The sequence below is a fragment of the Electrona antarctica genome, assembly GCF_951216825.1.
Source record: "Electrona antarctica genome assembly, chromosome: 17".
Taxonomy (NCBI): domain Eukaryota; kingdom Metazoa; phylum Chordata; class Actinopteri; order Myctophiformes; family Myctophidae; genus Electrona; species Electrona antarctica.
The window spans coordinates 1,904,136-1,928,495 of NC_136798.1; the positions used below are offsets into that span (position 1 = coordinate 1,904,136).

The following is a 24,360-nucleotide window of genomic DNA, read 5'->3' on the forward strand; positions in this document are numbered from 1 at the left end:
TGTGATGTTCTGGATGCCTTTAGCATGCGTCGCGGCATCCCCTGTGTGTGTGTGTGTGTGTGTGTGCGTGCGTGTGTGCGTGCGTGGTTCTGGGGTCCCTCCTCCATCAAAACGTCAGAAGTTGTGCTATAAAAACACACGTGGGGTTCGTTCAGAGCAGAGACCGCTCACACACACAGCGACTATAGTAGGCTAGTCGCATGATCTCATGCTTCGGTTTATAGTTGACAGGCAGAGGTCTCTATCAGCCTATAATAGAGGATACTTTAAAGTGCGCGAATCAAGAGAAAAGTGACAATTCGTTAATGAGAAAGAAAAGGAAAAAAAACATCAAATATGACAAGCTGTGACTCTGAGGGGACGCACAGTGAATGCACCGGACTGAGGAGATCATACGGGAATGCGAAAGATAACTAAAAAACTCTCTGTAACATCATCACATTCTGATTTCTGAATGGATATTTCATATTTGTGCCACATGTGACAAGTTGTTTTGGTATACGGATGGTGGAGTTTTTATGATCGCGGGCTGGACATTGAATAATAATAATGTCTAATGGTGGGCGAATACATTCTGGGATTTCCCCCTGCAATAACAAAGAAGAACAGGATCGCCACAACAAAAGAGCGAATTAAGTGGAAATAAACTTCTTATAATTGTCTCCAGAGAGGAAACGGTAGGCTAGGACAACAAAGCAGACTATATCTCATAGCATCTTCGTTTCGAGGTAAATTCACAGCTGTCTGTCCTGCCTGGACAACAACCTGCTCTCTCTCTCTCTCTCTCTCTCCATCAACTCCTGACCCAACACCAAATGCAGAGAGCATTCAAAGATGCATTTGGGTAAAGCTCTCCTGTTCTTCCTCCTCCTGCTCAACTGCGCCACTCTGAGCTTCTCCCTGTCGACCTGTGCCACGGTGGACATCGACCATGTGAAGAGGAAGAGGGTCGAGGCGATCCGGGGCCAGATCCTGAGCAAGCTCCGGCTGACCAGTCCGCCCCACTCCCTGGGACCCAACCAGATCCCCTACCAGCTCCAGGCTCTGTACAACAGCACCCGGGAGCTGCTGGAGGCGCTGGGCCGGGAGAGACAGCAGAGCTGCGGCCAGGACAACACCGAGACGGAGTACTATGCCAAGGAGATCTACAAGTTCAGCATGGTTTACGGACCGTCGGAAAACAGTAAGTTTATTGCGGTTAATTATTAATTGTATGGCTACTGTTTGTTTGTTGTTGCTGCTGCAAACTTTAAAATCGTATAGGCTACCGTGGTTTGGAACGTACCGTGGTGTGGTGGTGTGGTGTCCCGCATTTGGAGACCGTACATTTCTTTCTGCATGCCCGCCTCTCTGACCGGCTGGTCCAGGTATATTGCACTTCTGAGTTCCATGCAGTGCCGCCAGTAGCCTACTACTTTAGCCTAAGATTTAGACTCTCGTATTTGTATGTATCGATCCTGAGGCTACTACTACTTGTCAACCAACCAAGTCCTGATAAACCAGGGTCTAGTAGGAGGATATATATTAATTTAAATAAGTTCCAGGTTTCACTGTTAACTTGCAATTTGCATTGTTGTTGTGCTAATGATAACCAGGTGTAAATTATAGTTCAACTTGTCTACTGCATGTTGTATTAGTGCGCTGCGTAATTACGCACGCGAGCAGTGAATGGAGAATGCGTGCGCCGGTGCACACGTGTGCCAATTATCTGATTGCATAATAAGAGACAATCTCCAACAAGCTCCTTAGTTACTCTGAACCTCTACTCTGGTTCGGCTGCCAGGAGGTTTTTGGTCAGTGGAAATGCTATAAAGAAGAAAAATATGTAAACCGCCTCTTATTAAATGTTGATTACTGCTGAATTAAGTCATCTAAATATTGGCACTGAGCTGAGCAGCTTGACCCCAGTTGTGAGTCAATTTGTTTCCATTTGTACACTCGCAGAGTTAAATTAGCATTTTGTATTTTACTGTGTATGATTAAAAAAAGGTTTTGTGTGTTGACTTATATCTGGTGAGCTATGCCAATGGTTCCCAAAGTGGGGTCTGGGGACCCCCAGGGGTCCTTGAGGGAGTTCCAGGGGGTCCCCAGCTAAATGATGGTTTGGAACCAAATGAGATCCTTGGGGGTCCCCAGCTAAATGATAGTTTGGAACCAAATGAGACCCTTGGGGGTCCCCAGCTAAATTATAGTTTGGAACCAAATGAGATCCTTGGGGGTCCATTTGGTTCCATTTGTACGCTCTCAGAGTTAAATTAACATTGATTTTACAATATAAATTGGGGTCCCAGTTATAGAAATGCCATTAAATGGGGGTCCGTAGACTAATGCATGTCAAACTGAGGGTCCTTGAAATTAAACAGGGTTGAGAATCACTGCTAGAGCCATAAAAATCTTCTCTTATGGGGGTCCCTGGCATATCTTTTTCAAATGGGGGGTCCACGGGGCCAATTAGTGTCAATTTGGGGGTCCTTGTCTTGGCATGAAACAGTTTGGGAACCAGTGCTCTATGTTGGACCGCTCGACCAACCTGTTTGTTTTTTTGTTTTTTTTTACGATTTTGTAACCCATTTTTCACCCCTGTGTCAATTATCTAATGTGATCCTGGGCTCTACACACCCTCCGCCAACCTGGGGAGAGCAACGGACTTGAACTCATGCTTCCTTCATATGCATGAGTGTCCAAGTTGCTCCTTTTACACCTGACAGGGGGGAGTTTCCCTGGTTGGACGTAGTGCGTGGAAGGAACACATTATTCCAACCATGCAGTTCCTTTCCCCTCCATCAGGCGCCCCCGGCTGGCCAGGGGGAGGCAGTTTAGAGACCAAGATTACTGCATGTTTTTTGTGAGGGGACCTACCCTCAACCAACCTGTTTTAATCCCACACTGGTGTTCCAGGAAAGTCTTTCTCTTCTCCTCTCCTCCTCTCCTCTCCGTCCATGGGCCCTGTCCCGTCCCTCTCTCTCCCCAGATGTTGCCATTTCCGTTCCAGTCAGGCCTCAAAATGAGAGGGACATCTGCCCGGGCAGATGGGGGATGCCTTTAAAAGAGAAAAAAGGGATATAGGAAAAGTTAACAGTGCGGCAGGACAAGGAAAAGTGAATACGTCTAAATGTGTGTGCTTCGTTTGTGACCATGTTGTCACTCACAAAATACATGAAAAAGATTTTGGTGAGAAACACATACGTACACACATACTTTCCATTGGAATGGTGTCATAGAGTCGATACTGTATTGACACTTTATTTGGTACTAAACCTGCCTTAGTGAATGCATTTCTTTTCAGTGGAAAATATAATGATAAACAGATTCACTTGGAGGGGGGGAGAAAAATCAAGCAAATTTCACTCTTATTAATACACATGAATATGTCCTGATGACAAACCTCGCAATTTTGTTTTTATACATATTCAGTAAATATTCACACACACACACACACACACACACACACACACACACACACACACACACACACACACACACACACACACACACACACACACACACACACACACACACACACACACACACACACACCTTTTTTTTAATCCGAGCCAAGGCCATTGCATCATTGTCTCTTTGAAATCAACAGGTGCATGTTTCTCTAAAGACTTATATTCTCTCATACTATAGTGTTCTGTTTTGAGTCCCATAAAATGATTTTGACGAAAAGCACGATAGAGTAATTGGCTGGAGATGGGTTACAGGTTACAGCCTTGAATATAGCTCCTTTTCTGTCAGAAAGAAAAGACACACACTAACTAGCCTGGGCAGCATTCCATTTCGATCCGGTCGGGAGCGGATGATATCGCTACGTCATGTTGTAGTATTGTGTTGTAGTCATCAGGATGATATCGCTACGTCATGTTGTAGTATTGTTTTGTAGTCATCAGGATGATATCGCTACGTCATGTTGTAGTATTGTGTTGTAGTCATCAGGATGATATCGCTACGTCATGTTGTAGTATTGTTTTGTAGTCATCAGGATGATATCGCTACGTCATGTTGTAGTATTGTGTTGTAGTCATCAGGATGATATCGCTACGTCATGTTGTAGTATTGTGTTGTAGTCATCAGGATGATATCGTTACGTCATGTTGTAGTATTGTTTTGTAGTCATCAGGATGATATCGTTACGTCATGTTGTAGTATTGTTTTGTAGTCATCAGGATGATATCGCTACGTCATGTTGTAGTATTGTGTTGTAGTCATCAGGATGATATCGCTACGTCATGTTGTAGTATTGTTTTGTAGTCATCAGGATGATATCGCTACGTCATGTTGTAGTATTGTGTTGTAGTCATCAGGATGATATCGCTACGTCATGTTGTAGTATTGTTTTGTAGTCATCAGGATGATATCGCTACGTCATGTTGTAGTCATTGTTTTGAAGTTATCAGGATGATATCGCTACGTCATGTTGTAGTATTGTTTTGTAGTCATCAGGATGATATCGTTACGTCATGTTGTAGTCATTGTTTTGTAGTCATCAGGATGATATCGTTACGTCATGTTGTAGTATTGTTTTGTAGTCATCAGGATGATATCGCTACGTCATGTTGTAGTCATTGTTTTGTAGTCATCAGGATGATATCGCTACGTCATGTAACAGTTGTAGTCATTGTTTTGTAGTCATCAGGATGATATCGTTACGTCATGTTCATGTTGTAGTCATTGTTTTGTAGTCATCAGGATGATATCGCTACGTCATGTTGTAGTCATTGTTTTGTAGTCATCAGGATGATATCGCTACGTCATGTTGTAGTCATTGTTTTGTAGTCATCAGGATGATATCGTTACGTCATGTTGTAGTCATTGTTTTGTAGTCATCAGGATGATATCGCTACGTCATGTAACAGTTGTAGTATTGTTTTGTAGTCATCAGGATGATATCGTTACGTCATGTTGTAGTATTGTGTTGTAGTCATCAGGATGATATTGCTATGTCATGTTGTAGTATTGTTTTGTAGTCATCAGGATGATATCGTTACGTCATGTTGTAGTCATTGTTTTGTAGTCATCCAGGATGATATCGTTACGTCATGTTGTAGTCATTGTTTTGTAGTCATCAGGATGATATCGCTACGTCATGTTGTAGTCCATTGTTTTGTAGTCATCAGGATGATATCGCTACGTCATGTAAAAGTTGTAGTCATTGTTTTGTAGTCATCAGGATGATATCGTTACGTCATGTTGTAGTCATTGTTTTGTAGTCATCAGGATGATATCGCTACGTCATGTTGTAGTCATTGTTTTGTAGTCATCAGGATGATATCGCTACGTCATGTTGTAGTCATTGTTTTGTAGTCATCAGGATGATATCGTTACGTCATGTTGTAGTCATTGTTTTGTAGTCATCAGGATGATATAACTACGTCATGTTGTAGTCATTGTTTTGTAGTCATCAGGATGATATCGTTACGTCATGTTGTAGTCATTGTTTTGTAGTCATCAGGATGATATCGTTACGTCATGTTGTAGTCATTGTTTTGTAGTCATCAGGGTGATATCGTTACGTCATGTAGTATTGTTTTGTAGTCGTCAGGCAGGAACAATCAATCGGAACTTCCTTTCCCCTCAAACTGATTTTTCTCAATAAAAGCCACAGGCTACGAGAGCTTTTATTGTTATTCTTCCGGTTTGAGGGAAAAGGAAGTTCCGATTGATTGTTCCTGCCTGATGCACGAACTAACCAACGCTAGCCTTCAAGAGGTTCAAAGGTCCAAAGATAACCTTCAGAAGGTCTTGAGGCTGTTCTTAAAAGAGTTGTACAAAAAAAGAAATCACACCTGTGTGAAGTGAGGGGCGCTCTTATCATTATACATCATCTCATGATGAACAGCTGAATTTATGTGATTTGTTCGCCGATTTGCTCGTCTACATGTGACGTAAAAATGTCCCTTAATTGTCAATGGTATTTAATTGTAATGTTTGTGTTGCCACAAATGTAGTCATATTTGGCGGACATTTGACCTACTTTCTCCTCTCATTATCATTGGCAAATATGAGACGTTGTGTGGACAAAAGCTGTCAATAGGAGGCGCTATAGTGCTCCTCAAAAACAAGATCACAGGTCATCGGGCTGTTCCTTCCAGAGCAGTGTTGTTTTTGACAGCAAATTTCTATTTTAGTTTTAGTCATAGTCTCTTGAATAGTTTTCAGGTAGTTTTAGTCACATTTTAGTCACCTGGAATGTTTTAGTGTTAGTCTAGTTTTAGTCTACTAAATACCATAATATTTTTGTCGACTAAATCTACAGGTGATTTAGTCGACTAAAATGTGTTTTCGCGGGCCTTGATGCCGTTTTTTCCACTTGCTGAAAATAGCCGATCTACAAGCTCACAATGTGAGCTTGTAGATCTGCTATTTTCAGCATGCAACCAATTGCAAAATGACTTATATTGGATCTCTTGTCCACTACTAGTCCCTTCCTAACATTTTAGTCTAGTTTTTATTGGTTGATGAAATTGTTTAGTATATTCAGTCTTAGTTTTATTCATCATAGCTTAGTTTTCATTTAGTTTCCATTTAGTTTTCCTCAGTGAAAAATAGTAGTAGTTGATGAACATTTTTTGTCTTAGTTTTAGTCGACGAGATCAACACTGCAGCAGATGTTCACTGAGCTCTGATTGGTTTATAGCACTGGTTCTCAACCTGTGGGCCGGGCCCACTGGTAAGGCCGTGAGGGAATTGCAAGTGTGTCCCAAGTCATTTGAAAACACCCATATTTTTATATATCATTAATACCAGTAAGACACCCTGAGGGGGAGGTTGTGTGCACGCATCCGGCAGACTGCTGGGCGAGCGCTGGCGCTTTGGCATGGGGGGGTCAGATCAACATATGGAATGAATTCTGTACTGGCCATATATGGAGCGTGTATTGAGTGTACAGGGTTTGATGAGGTCAGATCAACATGAGGTCAAATCAACATATGGAATGAATTCTGTACTGGCCATATATGGATCGTGTCTTGAGTGTACAGGGTTTGATGAGGTCAGATCAACATATGGAATGAATTCTGTACTGGCCATATATGGAGCGTGTCTTGAGTGTACAGGGTTTGATGAGGTCAGATCAACATATGGAATGTCAGAACAGGAAGGACGGGTCGGGTGGGGTAGGATCAACATATCATGGAATGTCAGAACAGGTCAGCTCCATATATGGAGACACATCCTATGCATCCGTCGATTGGATTCCCTATGACGTGTGGACACGTCGGATGGACGGAACCGGTTAATGATCCAATGATCCATAGTGAGACAATATTAAAAAGTGCTACCAAAAAGTGTGTATAGTAGGACCAGATATATGTTTCATTAAAAAAAATCTATACTATCTATAGTCTATATATTTCCAGAAATGTATGTATTTAATTCTGTCTGACCAGAAGCAGGGATAAAACATATACAGTGTATGCCCACCAGCGATACAAATGAATGACCAGAGGGAAGGATATTAAAAGCAGAGACATGGACCCCCTCCCATCCCCCCCTCAACAAATCGAACCCTGGTCAACCGTTTTGCTGCGGCCAGTCGGCCACACAGAGAACCATTAATACCGTGGCGTTCACTGAGGGCGCTTTCTTCAATGGGTCGTGTACACATCGCAGAGTTACGCACCATGGAATGTGGTGATGTTATCAGCCCGGGTCAGAGGGCTGTTATCAGCCCGGGTCAGAGGGCTGTTATCAGCCCGGGTCAGAGGGCTGTTATCAGCCCGGGTCAGAGGGCTGTTATCAGCCCGGGTCAGAGGGCTGTTATCAGCCCGGGTCAGAGGGCTGTTATCAGCCTGTTATCAGCCCGGGTCAGAGGGCTGTTATCAGCCCGGGTCAGAGGGCTGTTATCAGCCCGGGTCAGAGGGCTGTTATCAGCCCGGGTCAGAGGGCTGTTTTCTCTTCTTGAATAAAGTATGGGGGTGAGGGGGGTGAGGGGGGGGGGTGGTGGTGGGGGGCTTTGGGTGGCGAAAACATGTTCTAAGTGAAATAGCATCCCCTCCTTTCAAGCTCAAAATGATTTCACCTCCCTGGTATCTGCATATCAAAAAAATCCCACTGTCCTTCTTGGACCCAGTGACCACTTTCCTTCCTAGAGCCCATCAAAAAGCCCTCTCTGACCATGATGGCTTTGCCACAGGCAGCCCCCCCCTAACCCCCTAACCCCCCCCCCCCCCCCCCCCCCCCTAACCTCAACCCTTGGCTGGTATATATGCCAGATATGCTGCGTGCCATTCTATAAAAGGAAGCCTTTCAACGTTTCGTTGGAGTCCAAGCCTCGCAATAATGCAGCAAATCTGCCTCTCTTCCATGTAATGCAGCTTTCTGCTTCATTTGCACCTGTCAAGCCATTGTAGCCGCTTCATAGCATTGCCATAGATTTCCCCAAAGATCAACAGTTTACTTTGCACCTTTTCAGCAGAGCTGTCAGGAGTACAAGACTGAATGCTTGTTTGCTGACATTAACTGAGGACAAGTGGGTGATGTCATTAGACTAAGGTAAAAAAAAATGTAGCCCCACAAAGCCAGCATTCTGTAACCCTTCTACTAAGGCCCCATTTACACTGGCAGCCAAATCTAGCCTGAATGTAGCCTGAATCAGATCTGTGTCACATCTATCCATCTATCTATCTATCTATCTATCTATCTATGCACCAAGTGTCTGTCTGTGTGTAATCCATGTAACTCGAGAACCGTTCGCCCCACCGACTTCAAATTCGACACACGTGTTCCACACCGTGCAAGGTGTCGAGTCGGTCGGACCCACAGCCGTCCAGAACCGCCACAAAAAGGGACACAGACATAATATCTGGGTGGGCCATGCATTCCCAACTTGCATCGTTCCAAGTAGGCCAGCGCCCAACGGGCACCGCTGTAGAGGCCCCACGGGCACCGCTCTAGTAAGTCTAAATGCAGACAGGTCACATGGAATTTTTTTTCAAATGTGACTTGAGTCACATTCAGAGGTGTTTTCAAATCTGATTTAAATCCGATCTGAGGAGATCCGTCACAGTCTGAATGCAACGACCAAATGATGTGACCCAAGTCACATATCAAACTGTCCAAAACGTCACTTGCAGCAGCGCGACCCGAGCGCTACTGACGTGACACCACTACAGGACATTTGTCGCGGAATGGTAGAGAATGGCTACACGTCCTATATCTGGCAATGACAGATTGTTGTTGGTTACCTACACGGTAGCCTCGGAAACCCAGACGTTTATTTTTTCAGGGAGAAAAAAAAGTCTGGGTCCGAGTCCACTTCAATTCGGCATAGAGTAGCGCAAACATCTCTCACTCTCTGCTGATTTCGGATCGTCTGCACCTTTGTTAAATTAACACACACGCACACATGTACACACACACACTCCTCTCTCTCTCTGTCGCTCTAATTAATTAGTCTCATGTCGTGCAGCTGTGTCTAGCTTCTCCCGGCGGATCCTGCCGGGAGCTGCCTATGCCATAGAAAGCATAGGTGAGTTCCAGACAGTCTACCTGCACGGTAACCAAAGCAGATATGTCGACGCAGCAGGGCGGCTTTTTGGTTGAGTTGTTAAAATCAGTCTGAACGCACAGATCGGATCTGGTCACTTGCAAACGGTAGTGTGAACGGTCGGGCCAAAAGATCGGATTTGAAGAAAAAAAAATCTGATTTGAATCTGATTTGACTTGATGTGCCTGCAGTCTAAATGGGGCCTTAGAGGGGCAACACGATGGCAGCGCCTTCATGAAGAGCTGTTCACACGGGGAGCGATACTACACCCCATATGGGGGTCAGTCACACTGCGCTCATCTGAATGCATGCATTGCAGTGTCGCTGTTGCATTTAAAAACGTTAAACATAATTCAACTTGATGCGCATGGGCGACGGCCGTGTGCATATGAGACGAGCACGAATGCAACAATATCACAGGATCGTTGCTACACCTGGCTGTCAGATTGTGCTCCTCTCCTACCTCCTACACCTGGCTATCAGATTGTGCTCCTCTCCTACCTCCTACACCTGGCTGTCAGATTGTGCTCCTCTCCTACCTCCTACACCTGGCTATCAGATTGTGCTCCTCTCCTACCTCCTACACCTGGCTATCAGATTGTGCTCCTCTCCTACCTCCTACACCTGGCTGTCAGATTGTGCTCCACTCCTACCTCCTACACCTGGCTATCAGATTGTGCTCCTCTCCTACCTCCTACACCTGGCTATCAGATTGTGCTCCTCTCCTACCTCCTACACCTGGCTGTCAGATTGTGCTCCTGTCCTACCTCCTACACCTGGCTGTCAGATTGTGCTCCTCTCCTACCTCCTACACCTGGCTGTCAGATTGTGCTCCTGTCCTACCTCCTACACCTGGCTGTCAGATTGTGCTCCTGTCCTACCTCCTACACCTGGCTGTCAGATTGTGCTCCTCTCCTACCTGCTACACCTGGCTGTCAGATTGTGCTCCTCTCCTACCTCCTACACCTGGCTGTCAGATTGTGCTCCTCTCCTACCTGCTACACCTGGCTGTCAGATTGTGCTCCTCTCCTACCTCCTACACCTGGCTATCAGATTGTGCTCCTCTCCTACCCGCTACACCTGGCTGTCAGATTGTGCTCCTCTCCTACCTCCTACACCTGGCTGTCAGATTGTGCTCCTCTCCTACCCGCTACACCTGGCTGTCAGATTGTGCTCCTCTCCTACCTCCTACACCTGGCTGTCAGATTGTGCTCCTCTCCTACCTCCTACACCTGGATGTCAGATTGTGCTCCTCTCCTACCTCCTACACCTGGCTGTCAGATTGTGCTCCTCTCCTACCTCCTACACCTGGCTGTCAGATTGTGCTCCTCTCCTACCTCCTACACCTGGACGCTCTGCTCTCATTGAGGAGTGTGTGAAAAGAGGACCCCATGGGCTCTATTTTCGTCCCCTGCCGTTACCCGCAACGCTGCCCACAACTCAGCCGCTGCCCGGAAATTAAAGTATAGGAGCTTGCTCTGTCCCTAAATGGTATTTTGGTCCAGCGTCACCCGCTATCCATTATGCCAACACCGCTATTTGCGCCTAGAAGTGTGGTCATGGGTGTGTTGGCACGCTTTCCCCTAAATGGCATAGTGGAGTCTAAAAGCACCCGTAAGCCATAATGCCAAATTAGTTTGGTATAGAGCGGCGCGCGTCGTGCGCCCGCAATGGAGATGTCCGAGGAGTCGGGCTGCTTCATCTCTCCTACGCATCTCTGTGATTGTAATTTTCTTATAATCAGCAGAAGTGAGTGCCTGTCAATTCCTTGTGTCCATTGTGTTTATATAATTGTCTAGTCAAAGAAGTTATTTGGCTTGTGCCATGCATTGTGCTCGATTCCATTTGCTCGTTCAGTTTCATCACCCCATCGCGCAGCAAATGGGGTTTAATCCGATTTCCTGAACTTTCCTTTACGCTTGATACCGTTTCGTAGAGATGCAAATACACGCACGATAGATTACACTTCATAGATTACACCGCACTTTGAAATTAAAGAAATTTGCGAGATCTGAGCGAGTTGTGACTCAATGAAGACGAGTGTTCTTGGCTCTGTGTGTAGTGGGGAAAAAGAAAAACGGCCCCCATGGGGGTGTGTGTGTGTGTGTGTGTGTGTGTGTGTGTGTAGCACAAGTGAGACTTCAAGGCTATGAGCATAGACCGTAAGGCTATGAAGCAATATAGCACTGGGCATGACGGGCAATGGATCATTATTGTAACGCCCAAACCACACCTATGCATAATGTAACGGGTAGCGGAGGTGTTTTAGGGATTTAGGCAGGTGACCAAAATAGCCACTTTAGTGTGGGAACGCCCCTTCCACAATGCTAACTCCCCAAATAGTGGATTTAGGGTCTTCGAACGAAAATAGAGCCCCATGCCCAATATGCCTAACTCATTCAAACCTGAGGCCCATTCTGTAAATGCCTTCTAAAGCAGTAGTTCAAACACTTTCCAGATCTTTAAAAAATGTTCAAAAATAGCAGATTTAGCAGACTTTTGTATCTGCTATTTTTTGAATAGCCAAAGCTAAAATCTAAAAATGGCATTTTTATAATGTATGCTCCACTGTACGATAGTGTACAATAAGCTCACTGCTCATAACGTCAATAGGCGGTCAAAACCCTGCTCTGCATGTAAGATGAAATGCTATCGCCCTCCCCGGACCCTCCTTGACTTTGTTTACATTGTGATTTATTCTGATGAAAACCAGTCGAGGTCATAAATTGTGTTAATGGTTGTAAAAGTAGAACAAAACAGGCCTGCATCTTGAGTTACGATGGTACAAGAAAAGTTCTAAAAAAAAGCTTATCTGTGATCTAAAAGTAAAAACCGAAAAACAAGAATCATAATTCAGATCATGGAACCGTGCGTACCAAATGTTATAGATTCATATACGGTAGATCAGGGGTTCTCAACGTTTTTGGCCGGGGACCCCCGAAGATGCTTTGGCAATGTCTCGGGACCCCCGCCCCGCCCCCTCCCGACCCCCAATATAAATTGACTGCTACAATAACCTTAATAATAGAGACAATACACCATATAATAATACATTAATAAATAAATACTGAAACCAGATATAATCATTAGGGAGGAGTATGCATGGTGTACCATGTAAACTCTTTCCAGCAATTCAGTTGGAAAAAATCTTATTTTTCTTTTTTTTTAATGATTTGGGGACCCCCCAAAATAATTTGGCGACCCCCCGAGGGGTCACGACCCACGGGTTGAGAACCCCTGCGGTAGATCATTACAGATCACTGCGACTTTGGAAAGACTGTCTGCAGCTTTTTATGTTCACTTCTTTACAGCTATAAGGTAACAACGTTATAGTCCAAAAAGGCTCCAGCGTAGTAAACTTGATTTACCACAGCGTTTTCCAATGCATGCATGTAAAAGCCATTAGCCCGTCTTAGTGTGTGGGATATGCATTTACACACAATGTATGTGTGGATATACAGATGCTTGGGGTTGGGGTTAGACATCACTGTGTTGGACGGAATTCACATAAACCCCTGTAATGTCTAGCCTGGGTTATGTATGTCCAAAACGGCTGCTTCTCCACAAATGGAATGGGAAAAAAATGTGTTCTTCCAAATGTATCCAACCGAACGTAGGTATTATTTTGTCAAAAGTCCTTGTTAATAATATTTCTCATTGGTTAACCCATTTTGGGCGGGAAGTCCGGGAACCCCTTTTGGTGTTTTAAGCATTATGTTATGCTTTAGCTATTGAAAAATAGCAGACCTACAAGCTCATAGCGCGCCACCCATAGAGTATATATATAATAGAGACTGAACTAGCGCGAAGCTCCGCCCCCCCAGCTATTCATGTCAGTGGAAGTTGCTCAGTGGCGTTTTGAAGCACCCGGAAGACTGCCGGAAGTCCCTCCCAGGACCTCAACTTTGAGGTCCTGAGTGACGTAGGGCAACCGAGCGCTCAACGTTAAAGCCCAGCTGCACGGGGTTTCCCGGTCATGAATCCACGGGTCCGCCTGTAGTCCCTCGTCCTACCACTAGGACCTAGAGCTTCAACGTTGGAAAGCCTGCCTGCCCCCTTGGCGCCACCGAGTGGCGCGCTACGAGCTTGTAGGTCTGCTATTTTTGAAAAATCGAAGAACCACTGACATAGAAACATAGCTTTTTCAGAAAACTGCCAGGATGTAGAAGACATTTTTAGAATCTGATCTCAGGTCAGAATGGGTTAAAACTATCTATACTGTAAATGCTAGTATCTATAAATGCAGGCAATGTGTAGCTGTCTTTCCCCGGCATATTTTCGAGAACCGGCCTCTAGTACCGATCAACTTCAAACTGGATGTGTGTACTGCGTATCGCCACGGTGGACCCGAGGGAGTCCAGTGCCAAGCGAGATGTCAGTCGGATCAGCAGTTGTTCCGAAATCTATCTATAAATGCCCAATATCTGTTGGTCTGTGTGTCCCTTTTATCCCATATATGGAGATCCCAAATGCCATCAATATATACTGACATCATAGTACTATGATAATGGCTACTGCATTAACAATGAGTTCAAAGTCGTACGATTAGTCACACACGTTACCGCAGTGAAATTTGTTCTCCACATTTGGCCCATCTCTCTTGGAGCGGTGAGCCGCAGCGTGCGCCGCGCTCGGGAATCATTAGTTGATTTGACACCCGATCCAACCCACTGATGCTGAGTGTCAAGCAGGGAGGCATTGGGTCCCATTTTTACAGTCTTTGGTATGACCCGGCCGGGGATCGAACCCCGACCTCCCAGTTTCATGGCGGACACTCTAACCACAACGCCACTGAGCTGCATCGCCCTAGTATTTATAACATAACATAACACAGATTTAGAGGGATATTTCACTTTCAAAACAACTTTTTATCGTCTACTCAGGTTCATGTGAACACCACAGACAGTTTTTAAAGTTGCTCGATTCAATATTTAGATATTTGATATAAATTTTTAGCTGCCCTGCCCCCTTCCTTCCTATACGAACCCATTGTAACTTGTAACCATTGTAATTGTAGCAGATTGGGTTTTCTACCCAACAATGATGATATATATACTACACAGTATGTGATCATATCTATACCATCATTTGAAGATGGATCATGAGACTAAAGCCCTAACCACACCAAAGGGTCAAGACAGTTTTAGCGTTGTCCCTGCGGTGTGATGTCTTGTTGCACATTGACCCACGTTGACCCTAGTGATTCAACACATGGAATTCAACGGCCCAAACCACACCAAAGGGTCGAGACGGTTTTAGCGTTATCATGTTCAAAGTAGAAAAAGCGTTCATGATTTGCGGCATTTTGTACGAAACCACCTTCTTCTGCCACTCCTGAAAACTTTGGAAGGCAATCATAGCCATTCATGGGGGAATTTGAGAAATCAAACAGACCCGTCTTGATCACATGACTATAGAGATCATGTGTACCGATTTGCATGAGATTTGGATAAAATCTGTGCGAGTAATATAAAGAAATGTGTTTTGCCTCTAGGGAGTATACGTGTACAAAGTTGTACACAGATCGGTGCAGTTACAGGTAAAAACAGGAATTTGCCTGTTATAAGGCCACTGTGAGTCTGATTTGGAACGTCTCGGGAACCCCCAGGAGGAAGTCACTAATGTTGCTAGAGGGAAGTCTGGAGCTCTCTGGTGGAGCCGTTGCCCCCGCGACCCGACTACGGATAAGCGGTTGAAGATGGATGGATAGATTTCGTCCTCGGCCTATAGTGGGAATGTGCGTGTAAAATTTTGCACGCTGTGTTCATGATTTGTGGCATTTTGTTCGAAACGGACCAATCTTAGCCAATGGGGATGGAATATGGGAAATGGGATAGATCGGTGTTGATCACATGACTATAGAGATAGTACATACCGATTTGCGTGATGTATGGATCGAAGGTGTACGAGTAATGTAATGAAATGTGTTTAGCAAAAATCGGCCTCATGGTGGCGCTATAACAGGCCGTTCTGAAGAATTTGGGGCAGAGGTTAGTCGAGAGACTAACCTGGCATCGACCGGGTTGTACACGGACAGACGGACGGACGGACGGACGGACGGACCGACGGACCGACCGACGGACCAACCGACGGACGAAGTGCAAAACATACTCCCCATGTTTCCTTCGACCTGGTGGAGACAATAAACTGTAAATATACTGTATATGGTGCCTCATGACACGTCACGGCACCATATATGGCCATCTCCATATATGAAGAGTACGACACTGACCTCATCTAACCCTGGATTAACCATACATGGATCATCACCTAGATCCGCTTATATGGAGCCGGCCAGCAACTCTACATCTGACCTCAAACCCTTAGATCTCCAATACACGTCCTAGCGCATCCTCAATGATATCAGGCTAGAGTATAATATTATGAATGTTTTCCTTTTTTTATTTTTTTCATATTAGCGTCCCGTTCACTTAGCTGTTAGCGCGGCAGAAAGAATGCCTCGTCTCTCCTAATCCAGGGCACTCTCCGTGGTTTTGATCTGATGGATATACTAAGCGCTTCATTTCTGACTTCTTGCATCAGCCAAACCTCTGTGGACTTTTTCTTTGCTATTTTTGTGTCATTCCATCTTTTTTTGGGGATTTTTTTTTTATGTAATGTAATTTAATAACAAATGTACGTTAAACCTGGCATCCCCCAGTGTGTAAAAACTCTCAATTTCTGTTTTTCTTTAAAAAAGAAAATACAAAAATAGCAAAAAAATTGCTGTGAAATAAATATGTATTTCTTCTCTCTTTTGCAGATGACCTGTCGTATTGTCCTAAAGGCATAACCTCCAAGGTGTTCCGCTTCAACGTGTCTGCCATGGAGAGGAACTCCACCAACCTGTTCAGGGCCGAGTTCCGTGCCCTGAGGGTTCCCAACTCGCTGGCCAAGAGGAACGAACAGCGCATCGAGCTCTACCAGGTGTGTAAAGGTACCGTTTCCTTGTCCTTAACTACCCACTGTTGATTTCGTCGACTAAAACCAAGACGAAAAATGTACTACCTTTTTTCACTGACAAAAACTAAATGATGACTAAAACCAAGACTAAATATACTATACTATATATATATACTATATATGATTTATATAGCGCCTTGGATAAAGGCGCTATATAAATGCACCATTTACCATTTACCACACACAGTTTTAAGCTGCGCCCGTGGCTGTTGTTGATAATAAGAGGATTACCACCAGACAGTGGCCTTGTGGTTAGAGTGTCCGCCCTGAAACTGAGAGGTCGGGGGTTCGATCCCCGGCCGGGTCATACCAAAGACTGTAAAAATGGGACCCAATGCCTCCCTGCTTGGCACTCGGCTTCAATGGATTGGATTGGGGGGTCAAATCAACTGATTCATCAACAAATGATTCCCGAGCGCGGCACGCCTGCAGCTCACCGCTCCTTGGCTGCGGCTCACCGCCCCCAAGAGATGGGTCAAATACGGAGAACAAATTTCACTGCGGTGACGTGTGTGACTAATCGTACGACTTTGATTGACTGATTTTGGATTTTTTTTAGGATAGGACGCAAATTGTGATTGGCACCCCTCACTTCACACGGGTGTGATTTTCTTTTTGTAAGTGTCAGGAATAGAAAACAGCAGATCTACAAGCGAATAGCCCAGAAGTGTTTCCCGGGTCACGTATGGAGTCAGTGGCGTGCACAGACATTTAGAGGGGCAGGTGCTCAAGTTAAAAAAGGGCACCTTGTGCAGCGCGTGGAACCGGCCGGTTGCCTTAATCCATTTTGGGCGGGAACCCCTTTTGGTGTTAGCATTATGTTATGCTTTAGCTATTGAAAAATAGCAGATCTACAAGCTCATAGCGCGCCACCGAGTGGCGCGCTATGAGCTTGTAGGTCTGCTATTTTTGAAAAATCAAAAAAAAAAAAGAGAAAAAAATGTTTTTTTTTTGTTTTGTTTTTTCAAAAGGGCACATTGCCAAAAGGGCAGGGGGTGCTCTAGCACCCCCTAGTGTCTATCTGTGCACGCCACTGTATGGAGTTACGTGTGCTTTAACCCATTTTGACCTGAGATCAGATTCTAAAAATGTTTGAAAAGGACAGTTTTCTATGTCAGTCGTTCTTCGATTTTTCAAAAATAGCAGACCTACAAGCTCGTAGCGCGCCACTCGGTGGCGCGCTACGAGCTTGTAGATCTGCTAACAACACCCCAAAAGGGGTTCCCGCCCAAAATGGGTTAACCCATTTAGACCTGACATCGACATTTAAAAAATGTCTTCTAAATCATGACTGTTTTCTGAAATACCTATGTTTCCATATCAGTGGTGCTCAATATTTTATTTCAAGGACCCGCAGAATTATCTGTATTTGGCCGCCGACCCCCATCTGAACATATGTTGTTCCAGGGACACCCGTGGAAGCAACGATTTGAGCAAAAACGTTAGCTCTGAAAGAATATATATTCAAAGATTTGCACCACATTTTCACGATTTTTCAAAAATAGCAGATCTACAAGCTCGTAGCTTGCTGCTATTTTTCAATAGCTAAATTATAACAATGTTTAAAACACCAAAAGTGGTTCCCGCCCAAAATGGGTTAAATATAACTTTTAAAGCCTCACCGCTACACAAAACTTAACTAAAGTGCATTAGTTATACCCTCTCTACACCTTTTCATTTCATTCTATACGGAAAGGTATAGGTTGAATAATGTCCAAAGAAAAGAAGACGAGTGAGATCTACTGTATACAAGCCCCAAAATCAAATCATCATCATTCAAATGTTCAATGAGGCATATAGGGGTTAATTTGTGCTTCATATAAAAAGAAAAACACATTTTCTGCTGGAAAAAAGCGTTGGTCTGACATTTTCGTCATCATTTCATCATTTTTGCCAAGCGAATTGGTCGAAAATACATCATTTCTGTCGAGGGTGAAAGGGGTGGTGTGATGAAGTATAAACTAGTATTTAATCTGTAGGTACAGTAGGAGCACTAATGTAAAGTTAAACTGTTGACTGCTAAGAGCACTGCAAGGACTGAATGTGCCAACGACAACCAGATGGCGGTTGGTTGCAGACCTTGGTACTGTACTGTAGCTGTCAGACCCAGATCCAAATAGTTTGTCACTTCTGCAGAATGTTTTTAGATCCCCAACAGGAGCCATTATTGTAGCATCAGCCATGAAGGCAGGGATGATGCTACAATATCACAAATCAGAGCACAGTGCTTCTCAAACTTCTTCTTTCTTTGTTTGTGTGTCATGGACCCCTAAATGAATATGTATTTTCCCCTTGAATTTGATTGCATTAAACGACAAACGATGATTCAAGAGTTTATTCTGGCTTTAGTGAGGAGACCTTGTCTGATGATCTAAGGGATCTGGTCGGCACAGGAATGACTGAGAGTGTTTTGTTTATTCATTTCAGACTCAGAGAGTGACAGTTTGTTATGACTTTGCAGATTGTGAGGCCAAATGAACATATTGCAAAACAACGCTACATCGGAGCCAAGAACGTGTTGACGAGAGGCACTCCAGAATGGGTCTCCTTTGACGTGACGGAGACGGTACGGGAGTGGCTGACCAACAGAGGTAGACTGGAAATCTCATTTTATAATAATCCCCCAAATACTGTATTCTTCATTAGTGATGCACCGAATATTCGGCCGCAGAAAATATTCGGCAGAAAATGGCTAAAAATGCATTTCTGGCCTATTCGGTTTCGGCCCGAATAGGCAGAAAATATATCCCCGAATAGTGTATGCAATTAATGCATTCAAAAGAGCTGAATAAATGTTGTATGGACCCATACTAGTGATTATTTTTTAAGTTAAGTTTTGCCATAACCATTTATTTTACCATAAATCAGGTAGCTTTAAGGTACGGCCATGACAGCAATGGTAGGAAAAAAGATATATAATAATCATATTCGGATATTCGGTTTTCGGCCAACTGTTTCCTATATTTGGTATTCGGTTTCGGCCAAGAATTTCCCTTTCGGTGCATCCCTTATAAATTCTCCTTTTATGAACAATTCAATGTACCTATTGTTTGTTAACGAAAAGTCTCAAATAACTTCACCCAAGTTTTGCCGTTTAAGGGCAGAGAGAAAGGTGGCGTTTCATCTTGAGGTGTCTTGAGGTTCTTTGAGCAAAGCATTTGAAGTACTTGAGAATCCTGACCGTCCGTCTCATTCATTTATTTCCATCAGGGACTAATCTGGGTTTGGAGATCAGCGTGCACTGTCCCTGCCACACCTTCAACCCCAACGGTGACATCATCGACAACATGAACGAGGTGCTGGATGTCAAGTTCAAAGGTGAGATCTTACATGTCAAATCATTTCTTCGCAGTATTGTGAGTTTGTTCCATGGAGACCCATCACGGCTAATGGAAACTCAAACTAGAGCACCGTATCTCCTTACCAGACTTTAACCACTTTAAACTTGGCCGGTCATTGTAGGTCGTTATTTAGAACAATTTTATAGAATAAGTATAAAATAGGGCTTAAATAGTTAAACCCATTAGTAACCGCATGCAGAATATTCACACATATTCAAGTCTGTGGCTAGATTTGAAACAAATGGCAGCAAGTTTGTACTCTACAAGAAACGTCATGTCTGTCCACCTGTGCACAAACATCTTCCTGTTCATTTACCCATTCGTAACTCAGAGGTTGCGTACTATACACATATACTACATATTGCCCTTACACTCATGTTTTTTTTTATATATATAACTTTTATCCCACGATTTTGCAACCCTTTTTTGTTCACCCAGTGTCAATTATCTAATGTAATCCTGGGCGCTACACTTCCTCTGCCAACCTGGACTGACCAGCGGACTGACCTCATGCTTCCTTCTATGCATGAGGCTCACCATGTCTTTGTACTGTGTGTCTGTCTGTCCAGGGGTGGAGGGGGAGTATGAGGAGCTGCTCACCATGTCTCTGTACTGTGTTCTGTCCAGGGGTGGAGGGGGAGTATGAGGAGCTGCTCACCATGTCTTTGTTCTGTCTGTCTGTCCAGGGGTGGAGGGGGAGTACGAGGAGCAGGGCCGCTGGGACCTGGGCCGTCTGAAGAAGCAGAAGGACCAGTTTCTCCCTCATCTCATCCTCATGATGATCCCGCCCCACCGGCTGGACACGCACACCACCCGCCGACGCAAGAGGGCGCTAGACACCAATTACTGTTTCTCGTAAGGCACGCATAAATTACATTGTTAATTGTAATTCACCTTATAGCTAAGACCCGGCCTCTCCCACTTAACCCATTTTGACCTGAGATCAGATTCTATAAATGTCTTCTACATCCTGACAGTTTTCTGAAAAAGCTATGTTTCTATGTCAGTCGTCAAATAGCACACCTACAAGCTCGTAGCGCACCACTCGGTGGCGCGCTACGAGCTTGTAGGTGCAATGCTTTGATAACACCAAAAGGGGTTCCTGCCCAAAATGGGTTAAGACACTCCCACTTGGGCACTTTCCAGCCGGGCTCATTCATTCCAATGTAAATATCATGGATTTTACACATTAAATATTGGCTCATTTTTTGGAACCAGACCTTCAAAATCTCTTCCAAATCCGTCAACAATGTTATGTTTAGTAAAAAATAGCAAAGTTGCTTTTTTATTTTATTATAATGTCAAAGTCAAAGTCATACGATTTGTCACACACGTTACCGCAGTGAAATTTGTTCTCCGCATTTGACCCATCTCTTGGAGCAGTGAGCTGCAGCCAATGAGTGGTGAGCTGCGGCCGTGCCACGCTCGGGAATCATTTGATTAGTTGATTTGACCCCCCAATCCAACCCATTGATGCTGAGTGCCAAGCAGGGAGGCATTGGGGTCCCATTTTTACAGTCTTTGGTATGACCCGGCCGGGGATCGAACCCCCGACCTCCCAGTTTCAGGGCGGACACTTAACCACAAGGCCACGGTCTAGCTGGTCAACGGACTAACCCTAAATAAAACAAAAGAATAAGTCTCCATTGTTTCAATGATGCACGTGGTGGGTTTTTTTTGTGGTCAGAAACGTGGAGGAGAACTGCTGCGTCCGCCAGCTCTACATCGACTTCCGTCGCGACCTGGACTGGAAGTGGATCCACGAGCCCAAGGGTTACTTCGCCAACTACTGCTCTGGGCCGTGTCCTTACCTGAGGAGCTCCGACACCACACACAGCACGGTAGGAACTACTGCTCTGGGCCCTGTCCTTACCTGAGGAGCTCCGACACCACACACAGCACGGTAGGAACTACTGCTCTGGGCCCTGTCCTTACCTGAGGAGCTCCGACACCACACACAGCACGGTAGGAACTACTGCTCTGGGCCCTGTCCTTACCTGAGGAGCTCTGACACCACACACAGCACGGTAGGAACTACTGCTCTGGGCCCTGTCCTTACCTGAGGAGCTCTGACACCACACACAGCACGGTAGGAACTATAGGAGACACCCTGACACCACACACAGCACGGTAGGAACTATAGGAGACACCCTGACACCACACACAGCACGGTAGGAACTACTGCTCTGGGCCCTGTCCTTACCTGAGGAGCTCTGACACCACACACAGCACGGTAACTACTGCTCTGGGCCCTGTCCTTACCTGAGGAGCTCCGACACCACACACAGCACGGTAACTACTGCTCTGGGCCCTGTCCTTACCTGAGGAGCTCTGACACCACACACAGCACGGTAGGAACTACTGCTCTGGGCCCTGTCCTTACCTGAGGAGCTCTGACACCACACACAGCACGGTAACTACTGCTCTGGGCCCTGTCCTTACCTGAGGAGCTCTGACACCACACACAGCACGGTAACTACTGCTCTGGGCCCTGTCCTTACCTGAGGAGCTCCGACACCACACACAGCACGGTAACTACTGCTCTGGGCCCTGTCCTTACCTGAGGAGCTCCGACACCACACACAGCACGGTAGGAACTACTGCTCTGGGCCCTGTCCTTACCTGAGGAGCTCCGACACCACACACAGCACGGTAGGAACTACTGCTCTGGGCCCTGTCCTTACCTGAGGAGCTCCGACACCACACACAGCACGGTAGGAACTATAGGAGACACCACACACAGCACGGTAGGAACTATAGGAGACACCACACACAGCACGGTAGGAACTATAGGAGACACCACACACAGCACGGTGTGGTTCAGCATGAAACCAAGTGTAAAATGACTTGTCTTTTATTTATACTGGATCTCGTGTCCACTAGTCCCTTCCTAAAATTTCAGTCTAGTTTTTATTTGTTGACGAAATTGTCAATATATTTAGTCTTACTTATAGTCGTCATAGCTTCGTTTTCATTTAGTTGTCGATGAACATTTTTCGTCTTGGTTTTAGTCGACGAAATCAACACTGCTCTGTTTCTGTTCTCCCACAGCTGCTGAGCCTGTACAACACTCTGAACCCCGAGGCGTCCGCCTCCCCTTGCTGCGTCCCTCAGGACCTGGAGCCCCTGACCATCCTCTACTACTCCGGACGCACCCCCAAAGTGGAGCAGCTGTCCAACATGATCGTCAAGTCTTGCAAGTGCAGCTGAGGAAAGAGACCGCCGAGCATACCACTTGAATGAACCCCAGCATCGATATTCTGTGGGGGTGGGGTGGGGTGGGGGAGGGAGGGGTGGGGGGGGACGTTAGCCAATAACAATAGCAGGTCTACAAGCTGCTGCGTCAACGCGTTGTGAGTTTGTAGATCAGCTTATATTTGGTGAAGAGATTTTCGTGTTTCGACACAGGAACCTAGTACAGTTGCAACTCACTCAGGTCCGTTTTCACTAAGAATTATTAGAGGGTTTGTTTGTGTGGTTAAGTTGGTTGGTACATAGAATGACCTCTAAATGACTGAGCCCGCTGACTTGGCGTGTTGGTTTTTGAACTCTCATCTGCCATTCCATTTTTATTGCGCTCGAATCCGATTTGAAACACCACTCACTCTCCAAGGACCCCTAATTCTTGTTAAGGATGTATATTGTGTTTGTAACTGTGGGTCATATTTAATTTTTTCAGGTTCAATATTTTTTTTTTCTATTCAGTGTTAGAAATTCTAAGTAGTGTTGTTGTTGTTGTTGTTGTTTTTACGATAAAGGCCGCCTTGAAAACTAAAATCATATTATACCTACAGTATAGTTTTGGACACTTCTGCCTTGATCTGTGAATATACTGTACTCTCAAAGCTAGACCAGAGAGCCTGCGGTATCCATGATGACACTTTTGACAAAACCAATGATGATTTTGATGAAGCAAATGGCTATATTTTCTGGTACAGATCTATAGAGCGCCGAAGTGCTGACGTCACTCGCTCGTCCCCTCGATTCCCCCCTGGTTCACGGAAGTAATTTCTCTATGGAGAACAACATGGGCTCATCTTAATTAAAATCGTTTCATATAAGCGTTGTGGTCCAAAAATAAACAAGCTGTCTCGGCGTTATTGTCGGGGAGGTGTCTGTGTATCGTTTGCGACAGTCAGTCACTCATATATGACAGTCTGTTTCTAGCGGAAATGTAACTAATTCAGTAGCAGTAACAATAGCGTTTTCTCTCAGTCAGTTGATTCTTCATATCCATATGAGTGAAGCGGCCTGAATGATTTGTTTATTTTTCAAACACAGTTCTTATATGTGACCGGTTACAGTATTTTCAACCACAAGTCGGCTCTAATGAAACTCCACAATAGACCAAAATAGCTTTTTTTTTTTTTTTTTTTGGTTTTCGTTTTTTGCCACATTAACACAGTTGGAATGTTAAAGAATGTTTTTATTCCATCAGAAAGTTGTTTTAGTGTCATTAAGTCGTAGTAATTACATTGCAATGAGGCGATCTAAAATCCCCCATTACAATGCAAATAAAAAAGTACATGAACCCGCGGATCTGCGCCCTCTACCGATATTGACGTC

At 44.8% G+C, this 24,360-nt stretch overlaps 1 protein-coding gene and 1 long non-coding RNA gene across 2 annotated transcripts in view; one reads left to right on the forward strand and one right to left on the reverse strand.

The window, feature by feature from the left end:
• Positions 1-24,360, reverse strand: part of LOC306940731 — a 275,678-nt gene that overhangs the window by 207,677 nt on the left and 43,641 nt on the right. The window lies entirely within an intron of this gene.
• LOC306940718 (transforming growth factor beta-3 proprotein-like) lies at positions 601-23,034 on the forward strand. The gene is made up of 7 exons (XM_079525856.1): positions 601-1,183; positions 16,254-16,417; positions 18,915-19,044; positions 19,664-19,771; positions 20,481-20,649; positions 21,482-21,635; positions 22,846-23,034. The coding sequence occupies exons 1-7, from the start codon at positions 835-837 to the stop codon at positions 23,002-23,004; spliced, it is 1,233 nt and encodes a 410-aa protein (XP_079381982.1). The 5' UTR covers positions 601-834; the 3' UTR covers positions 23,005-23,034.

Excerpts from the sequence above, each read along its gene's own strand:
- LOC306940718 (XM_079525856.1), top strand. The coding sequence starts at position 835 with ATGCATTTGGGTAAAGCTCTCCTGTTCTTCCTCCTCCTGCTCAACTGC. Across the intron at positions 16,418-18,914 it reads AGCGCATCGAGCTCTACCAG|ATTGTGAGGCCAAATGAACA; the intron begins GTGTGTAAAGGT and ends ATGACTTTGCAG. Across the intron at positions 20,650-21,481 it reads GACACCAATTACTGTTTCTC|AAACGTGGAGGAGAACTGCT; the intron begins GTAAGGCACGCA and ends TTTTGTGGTCAG.